The following is a 9,196-nucleotide window of genomic DNA, read 5'->3' on the forward strand; positions in this document are numbered from 1 at the left end:
AGCAAACAGTAATGAGTTTTCTTAGATTTATTTACTGAATGTAACATAGATGCATCAATTGCTGTATCTTTTCCTCCGTATCATTCTCTCGATGAATGTTAGTATTTTCTGTTTTGACAATCATAGGGTGATTTGGATGGATTCGTTGTTGACTTTAGGAAAGTAATGTTCATCTAAAGAATGATATGAAGGAAAAGATATCACGATTGACATACATATTAGTTACAGGCGTAAAGAGTACTTCGTAAAGTGTGATGCGTTACATGAGTTGATATATGATTTATGTTGCACTGGATTGTGGTTTACCTTTGCTTAAACTTCGTTGCAAGCTTCTTGTATTGTTTCTGCAAATTATGCTTGTGGGACTTAGATTGGATCTTCATTTCATGGCACATCTAAAGCCTTTTGTCACAACTTTCTGTACTCTATACCTCAGCCTTATTTTGAGGCAAAGACAAAAAGAAATGGATGTTGGAAGTCAATGAAAACAAAATTGGATGCAAAACCATTCAGACCTTCTGTAGAGAAGCACTTCGTATCTTCCCCCAGGACTGGAGTTTGATATGTTCTGGCTGAAAATGCCAAGAATTAACTGTTTCTGAAAGCAGGTACTATGATTAATATCAGCATAAAAAGAGAAGAAAGTAATCAAAGTTGATGAATTAGTGAGTGAATATGTATGATTGATGTAACTAAGAAACTAATGTTTAGTCTATAAGTGAAATATAGATAATGCTAATGATTTTGAAGTTACGACATTCCAACTCAAACAGCAGATTAAGAAAGAAGAAGAATTTTATGTGTAGCAATCAGTGACTACAAACAATTACCTCTTCTGCTTGCAGACCGCTTTCCAACAAGATCACTAAACTTCAAATTTCACCAACCAAACCAAAACAAACTCAAACTCAGATGCAGAGCAATCACTTCTTTTTCACTTTCAGTCTCTCTGTATGTGTACACCAGAACAAACAGAAGCTGTGAGAAGTAGCAATTGGGAAAAAAGCATTTTCCAATTGAAAGAATAACAAATCTGATATAATTCAACACGTTATGCAAAAACCAAATGAAGCAATAGGAGAATGATAAACAAATATTTAGGTTATTTAGGTGGAAAGTAGCTACCAAACAATTGTCTATCACATTAAAGTACAAACCATCGATTATCTGATCAATCATTTGCTAATGTTAGGACAAACGAAAGAAGTAAAATTCCAAGTTCTATATCAAATATAGGAGATGTGATTTGAAAAGGGAAGAGAAGACGATGAGACTAAAACAAGGAACTGTAAAAACGATGAGATTATATCAGATGATTGATGCCTAACGTGAATGTAGTTGCAGAACAAAACTGTATGGAAACTATGATAGCTTCCTAAACATTTTAGTGAAGCTTTACTAAACATACAAACTCTTCTATGCAATTCATTTACTTTAATTGGAAATAAGAAAGGTCGAACACAAACTGACCCATAAACAAATTTTGGGTGGAAACAAATGGACTTTTATCTGTTTGAGATCAAATTTTTTTAAAAGAAATCAAGGTGGAAAAGACTAAAAAGTGATCAGATTCGAATAGAAAACTCTTAAGTAAACTATGATAGCTTCACATCAAACTTTCGTAAACAAAAGTACTGAGTGGCCAAGCTTTTAGTAAAGCTTTAGTAACAGAAGATTATTGTTGGTTATTGACAATGAATTCAATATATCAATACACAAAAACATAGACTGAAAGAACAGGGATTGCTGAAATTTTTGTCAGTATAGTTATTGTTTTTTCTTGAATTCAATTCTATGTTGTCTTTCTCTAGTCTCTATTGGCTTGGCTTAGATTTAGTAGGGTTCATTTTTTATGGTTGTTTGTTCAAGCATAATATGCTGTATTTGCTGGAATGAGAAACAGTAAGAATTGGTACCTGGTCTCTTGAACTGTATGGATTGAAAAGTTTGTGCCTGATATTTGTAGTCCCATTTGATGAATTTGGTTTCCTATGATTATAATTATTAGTCTGTGAGTAATAGAAAATACTTGTGTAATAACAATTCACAATAATCTAAGGATAATATAACTACAGAAAATATAAGATTTACAATTTACCTTAAATGCACTTTGCAACCAAATGAACTTGCAACTTTGTACCCAGTCACTGTCATGTCTAGTCATCGTCTTTCCTCATTTTTGAACCAAAGATATCTCTAGAAAGATCAAATTAATGTTGGAAGTTTGGATTAATCCTAACCTAATATTTCGTACGCTACTCAGATTCAAATTCCTGGATCCCTAATGTCCTAAGACAACAAGCAAATCCCAACTCTTTTCATTCCTTTCCAGTTCCGATATTCAAATTAAACTAATGTTCTAACAATTTATTGTTGAGGTAAATATCTTTGCAAAACTTCTTTTCTTAAGCACTTATCCTTTACTTCTTTGATATGCATGATTCCAATCCCAAAAAGTAATATCATGCCAGAAATAGTAAAGAGATAGACAGATTGGAAAGAATTATGGTTGTACGTTGAAAGAACAACGGTGAGTTAGAAGAGAAATTACCCATCATAACGAGGCTGAACATTTTTTTTCAAAGCCAACAATAGTTACACATAGCTACAATAGGTTGGAGATCATTTCAACTCTCCTCGGGTGTGGTGAACCATTGATATGACCTTCACATTAAGACACCCTGCTCCAATCTGGCTTTCTACATCATCATCCTTTCTTAGAGGAATCGAAGCAACTAAATTCTTCTGTGGCCATCCAAAAATCTGTGCCCTGTCACAGAATACTAACTTCTAGTTCAGCATAATCGATAGCTAAAAATCCATGAAACAAAATACCAAGTGCATTTTCCACAAGAAAAATAAAACAAGGGTGAAAAATTCAAGAGCTTTACATTGCTTGGTTGAGCACCATTGGAGCTGGAGACTTTAGCAGCTACACTAGTATAGAAACCCTCATGTGAAAGTTTCAATCTGTATGCATTTTTGACAAGCTTTCTTCACATGACAATAAATACCCAACATTATAGAAATCAAAGCATAAACCAATAGAGCAATATAGAAATCAAGTAAAATTGTAAAGTAAAGAAGTCACTCACCTCAAATCCTAAACAGGACCAGAACTAGAATGAAAACAAGGCTCTAGAAGTTCTGCCCAACTTCTTTCAATTCTGCAACATCTGGAATTTCGATGGTGAAATTCCATGAGCATAAGATCAAATTCTCACATCTAGATCTTCCTAGTTGCAGTACCCGAAACTCCTAGACCAAAATCCTATTTTAGAACAGAAACTCTCCATAAGACCGACTCATCATCGAGCCCAAAATCTCTATCTCTTTCTCCCTTCCCATCTTCTTCTTTTCTTTTCTTCTGTCCCTTTCTCCTCCTCTGTTCGTTGTCCTTGTTCCTTCTTCTTCTTCTTTTTTCCTTTCTCGTCTAATCCCCTTCATCCCCAGTTGACAACAACTCACCCTTATCCCTTGATTAGAAAACCAAAACAACCAAAATCAGATTGAAAAAATCAAGGAATCATATTAGATTAGGGTTTACTTACCCCCATAGGATGATGAAGGACTCGGTAGTCCCGAAAATCCTTGCGGTGGAGGACATTGATGTTGACGGAGACGTGAGCTTTAGACATAGCTGTGAGATTAGGAGGCGAGATCTGAGTGGGCTTGGGTTAAAGGAGAGGAAACCAATTTGTTTTTTTTTGTTCTGTTGTAAATGCAAGCTAAGAGGGAGTTTGATATGGGTGAGGAGGGAATCTGAAAATTGGGTGAGGAGGGAATCTGAAAAATGTGCAACGCGAAACCATTCTTTTTGGTTTGATAAATTTGTCGGGGAGAGAGAAATCATTAAAAGTTTGGAACTAAATTCCTTGTATTTTCACTTGGCATCAGAGCAGGTTCTAAAGCTTTTTTGGTTGATCCGTGGTCAAGGATGGAACTTGAATATAACAGAGCCTCTAGTTCAATAATTGCCCGCCTTTGTTTGATGGTGAAGACTATTCACAATGGAAGATTATGATGAGGGATTTTCTCTACTCTCAAGATGAAAACATGTGGAATATAGTTGAGAATGGATGGGAACACCCAACCAAGGCCGAAGAATCAAACAAAGTAGAAGGGTCCTCTGCAAGGGTTCCCAACCCTAGGAAGGAATGGATAGAAGAAGAAGTTCGTGATAGAACTTGTGACTTTAAGGCAAGAAATTCACTATTCACAGCTTTGTCCAAGAAAGAGAGGATGAGAATTAGCCACTGTGACACAGCCAAACAAGCTTAGGATCTACTTCAGGTTTTGGTTACGCAGTGAAAACCTCAAGTATGAGATTAAAAACACTGCGGGGCTCTTACTCTTGAGAACCCAAAATAAAAATCATCATATTAAAAAGGATATGTTCTTTTACAAACTTTGAATAGCACTAGCTCGGCTATAAGATTCACACAAAATCTAATACAAAGTTTGTCTTCCTTCTAGAACTCCTTCACTTGAACGATCTTCAAATCTTGTTCTTCTTTCTTCACAGTCTCCCTACTGATCTTGAGAGAGTATTATGCATATGAAACTATGATCATAAACAGTTATACATGGACCAAGTGTTTTTACTTTTTGTGAAGACACAAACTCAAACAAACATGCAAGACACCTACACTTATTCTTGCGTTTCTCCACACCCTTTTTGCCGTGCATATTTCTGCAATATATATTCAACCAGCGGCAACCACTCAAACAAACCCTAATTAGACTTCTATTAGGAAAGAGATTTTATTCCAAGATATCCATAAAATCCTAAAAACCCTAGGGAATCAAATACACAATTTCATAAACAGAAAAATATCTTTAAATAAAGAAAGTTAAACCTCACATATATTTTCCCGTTTTGTATGGAATGCCAACACACCAATTTAATAAAAACTTGTACCTACAAAAAGGCATGCAGAAAGATTTTTACATGATTCCTAGATAAAGGAACCTAGAGTTTCGTGGTCAGTTCGTCTGTTCTCCTTTTCCTCCACGTATTTGGATTAGTAATTAATGACAAGTGAGAGCAATGACCAGACCTTTAAATGAAACACTCCACGTACCTCTGATTATTCTCCACACTTGTGGCTTTTACTTAATATAATTCCATGCGTGTTTTGCAGTGCAGAAGACCTCAAGTCAAGCACGTCTGCAGCCTGCATTATTGATGATATATGCGATTGTTCTACACTTCTACATGATATCTATATACACATAGTCGGAGATTGAAGTTCAGTTAACACCAACATTGCCTTGTTTTAACTTGCAATACGCCAATGTCGATCCTCTATTTTCTTTACAGGCTCACCTCGCTTTGCTTGAGCAGTACTGTAGCGTATGGTAAATACCTCCACCATTTCTGCCCAAACACCACCACTTTCACCGCAAAATCCTCCTTCCAACCCCATCGCGATCAACTGCTGCGGACCCTTGTCTCTAACGCCACCCGTGACAATGGCTTTTACTATGCCTCTGCTGGCGGCCAAATCTCAAACGAGACCGTCAACGGACTCTTCCTCTGCCGCGGTGACCTGTCCAAAGATGCTTGCAGTGACTGCTTATTCGCTGTAGCCTCTGATGTTGTGAAACGCTGCCCGATCGAGAAAAAGGCTATTATATGGTATGACTACTGCATGATACGCTACTCTAACTATTCATTCTTTTCTATTGATGAGGACTCGCCTTTCCACTTCAAGTGGAACTGGAACGAGGAGAATGTTAGGCAGGAGGGGGATGCATTTGAAGCATCCTTTAACTACGTAGTGGGAAATACTATGAAGCTTTTAGTACAACAGGTTGCCAGCGCCACAAAAAAGTTTGCGACCAAAGAATCGTACACCAAAATATTATTTGGACAGCCGTTCTACAGCCTTGGACAGTGCACGCAGGATCTGTCCACTGCAGATTGCAATAGCTGTCTTACTAGAGCCACAGAAAACCTTCAGAGTATGAATGCTACAGGAAAACAAGGGGCGATTCTTCTATCACCAAGTTGTAATATGAGGTTCGATTTGGAACCCTTTTACACCGCTCTACCTCCGCCCCCTTCGTAGTATCCCCTCCTCCGCCACCCTTGGTAGTATCCCCTCCACCGGCCCCGGTAGCACTGCCAACACTTGGAGGTAAAACTATACTTAATACACAACTGTACGTTCTCCATTTGACCAATCCCACCTTTGGATTTAGCTAGGAAGATTAAAAAAACCTATCTCTTTAGGTGAGAAAATGTCAGCCAACAATAAATTACTCTCTCTAATTAATCATCAATTTTATAAATAAGTTTGTTTGTATATGCCAAACAGGAAAAAGTAAATTCTTATCCAAAGTCATTGTTAGTATTCTTGCTTCTGTTGCTCTTTGTGTGCTAGTTGTGGTTCTGGCCGGATTCTATTTTGGCAAGAGACTCAGAAGAGCAAAACGACAAAAGAACAAAGGTACTCGCAAGAACAAAAAATAATTAAACGAGGAAATTAAAGCTTAATTTGCATGAAATATATGTTAGCTTAAAATAAAACCTGAAGATCATACAATTGCATATTAGATAAACACAATAGACATACAAAACAAGGATAACACATCAATCATGATACAAGTGCATGAATAAAACAATTTGTGAACGTCTTGCAGGCGGAAGACCAATACCAGCTTGTGATGAAAAGGAGGCCATTGCTGAATAACAAGAATTTCTGGAAATAACAAGAGCTTCTGTGATTCTCTCAATAACTAGCAACTATCTATGGGGCTAGATTACCTGAATGCTCGTAATAAGAGAGGTCACAGGGACCTTGTTTATATAGTGAACAGATCAATTAGAGTCCTCCCCATAAGAGGCTAAAGTATTCTATTCGAACTGCTACACTGTATGTTTATCTGATGATATTTACTTGGTTACCAAGTTGTTTGGACTTCTTCTTATGTTTGTGTGATTCTTATCACAAACACAATTATACAAAGACTAGGAATCATAGTTCATCTCGGATAACTCATACTGCAAGTTATAACACGTTGTCATATCTAAAGAGAATTGTATTCATGTTCAACTTTGTTCTTACAATCTTCCACTTGAACATTTATACAATTCACAATGACAAGAATGTTATCTGAATCAGTTTCAGTAATCCCTGAAGTGTGCACAGAGATGAAAAATGCTTCAAAAATTGATGCGCTCAAAGCGAGCGCGCAATTTAACCCTGAAATATCATTAGTAGTATAAGCAAATAGGGATCGTTCTATTCCGGGGATTGAGGGTACACCTGTCATTGTGAAACAAATAAAGAAAAGTATTATTTACAAAAATAAAATAAAGAATATAAATATATACAATTGTATAAACAAATAAAGAATTAAAATAATAAAGTATTATTTACAAAAATAAAATAAAGAATAAATATATACAAGTAAACACAAATAAGGGGGGATTAGGATTCTTAAAATTAAAATTAAAATAAATAAAATAAAGAAAATGTAAAAACATATATACAAGGGTGGAACGCAAGGAACAAAGATCAAAATCAATTCCATGTAATCAAATTCGATTCAAACCCTATAATTGTTCTTCCAAGTCATGAGAGAGGAGTTGATCATGTGAAACATTCGAAAGCAAATGATTTCCCATATTTTACTTTTCAATGCTAATCAACCTAAGCGAAAGCACCTAGATTAATCCTATCAAACATGCAATCAAGCCCTAGAAAGCTAGTCAATCATGACATGTTCAACGCATTAGACATAGAGAAAGGCTATCAACTCAAGTGTACAACTTAGTTATGGAAGAGTCCACCTAATTGCAATCCTCTTCAATTAAATTCGATTCTTGTCCAGAACCTGTACTACTTTTGATTCAAGTTACACAAAACGAAAAGTCGATTTCATGTTCTTAAACCTAGCACCAATTACATGCAAATCCTATAAGTGTCGACCCAAATAAGATAAACATATAAAAGTTTTCTGTAAAGCAAATTTAATCGAACAAACTCACATAAGCAACTTAGAATCACAATTATAGAATTCGAAAACTTTATTTAAACATAGAAATTGGGCTTAAACTTTGCCCTAAACGTTAGGTTAACTAGAAACAAGTTCATACGAAATCAAACAAGAAAAACAAAAGATCATTACAAGGAAAAAGAATGAATTACACCGTGAGGGGAGATGGAGATGGAGAGCTTGAACGTTGGAATCTTGAATCTTGGAAGCAAGTCTTCAAGGTGGACGATGGAGGCTATGTCCTCACGGTTTCTTCTTCTTCTTCCTCTCCTTGCTTGAAAACGCAGAACTTTGCAACTAGAGAATGGAGAAGGAAAATGGAAAGGAAATGGAGAGACAAAGAAGATGAGATGGATGAAGGAATTCGTATCTAAGGAAAATGGAGAGGAAATGGTGAGACAAGAAGATGAAATGGATGAAGGAATGTGTGGGAAAATGGAAAGGAAATGGAGAGACAAAGAAGATGGAATGGATGAAGGAATTGGTATTTTGAGAGTGAGAGGAGAAGTGTATTTATAGCCCAAAAAATGATGAATGGAGGGTGGAGATGAACATAAATGAAAGGCTAGATATGTTAGACAAATTTGTAAAAAATATCTTCCCACTTGTTTATCACTTGTTCAACTTGAATTGATTTTCCTCCTCAAGATTTTCCACTTGGTTGCAACTTTGATTTTCCTCCTCAAGATTTTCCACTTGATTGCAACTTTGATTTTCCTCCTCAAGATTTTCCACTTGCTTGGAGGTCCTAAAAATAGAAACTAATAAGAAAAATAGAAACTTTCCTAAAATGAAAAATGGCAACTTTCCTAAACTGAAAATGGAAACTTACTAAAAATGATAAATAGAAACTACAAAAATATAAACTTTCTACAAATAGGAACTTTCCCAATCAAAGAATGGAAACTTTCCTAAACAGGATTTTAATAAGGAAATAACGTAAGAAATGTAGGGAAATGCAGTTAAAACGTCGCATTAAAATGCTCCTATCAAAAATCCAATCAAATCTCAGTCAATGCAAATACATCATGACGAACTGCAGGAAAAATCAAGTTTGAAAAACTTAACTACCCTGCAATTACAGACACCATGTACCTACACCACATGAGACACAAATCATCACTTAATATATATATATATATATATATATATATATATATGATGCTAATGCACAGAATCATCAATTGAT

At 35.7% G+C, this 9,196-nt stretch overlaps 1 protein-coding gene across 1 annotated transcript; it reads left to right on the forward strand.

Annotated features, from left to right (window-relative positions):
- The first annotated feature begins 5,273 nt into the window (after positions 1 to 5,273).
- On the forward strand, positions 5,274 to 6,483 carry LOC112184187 (cysteine-rich receptor-like protein kinase 25). Its single transcript, XM_024322457.2, has 2 exons — positions 5,274 to 6,143; positions 6,324 to 6,483. The coding sequence occupies exon 1, from the start codon at positions 5,298 to 5,300 to the stop codon at positions 6,072 to 6,074; it is 777 nt and encodes a 258-aa protein (XP_024178225.1). The 5' UTR covers positions 5,274 to 5,297; the 3' UTR covers positions 6,075 to 6,143; positions 6,324 to 6,483.
- The last annotated feature ends 2,713 nt before the right edge of the window (positions 6,484 to 9,196 follow it).

Source organism: Rosa chinensis, chromosome 2, assembly GCF_002994745.2.
Source record: "Rosa chinensis cultivar Old Blush chromosome 2, RchiOBHm-V2, whole genome shotgun sequence".
In the NCBI taxonomy this organism is placed as follows: domain Eukaryota; kingdom Viridiplantae; phylum Streptophyta; class Magnoliopsida; order Rosales; family Rosaceae; genus Rosa; species Rosa chinensis.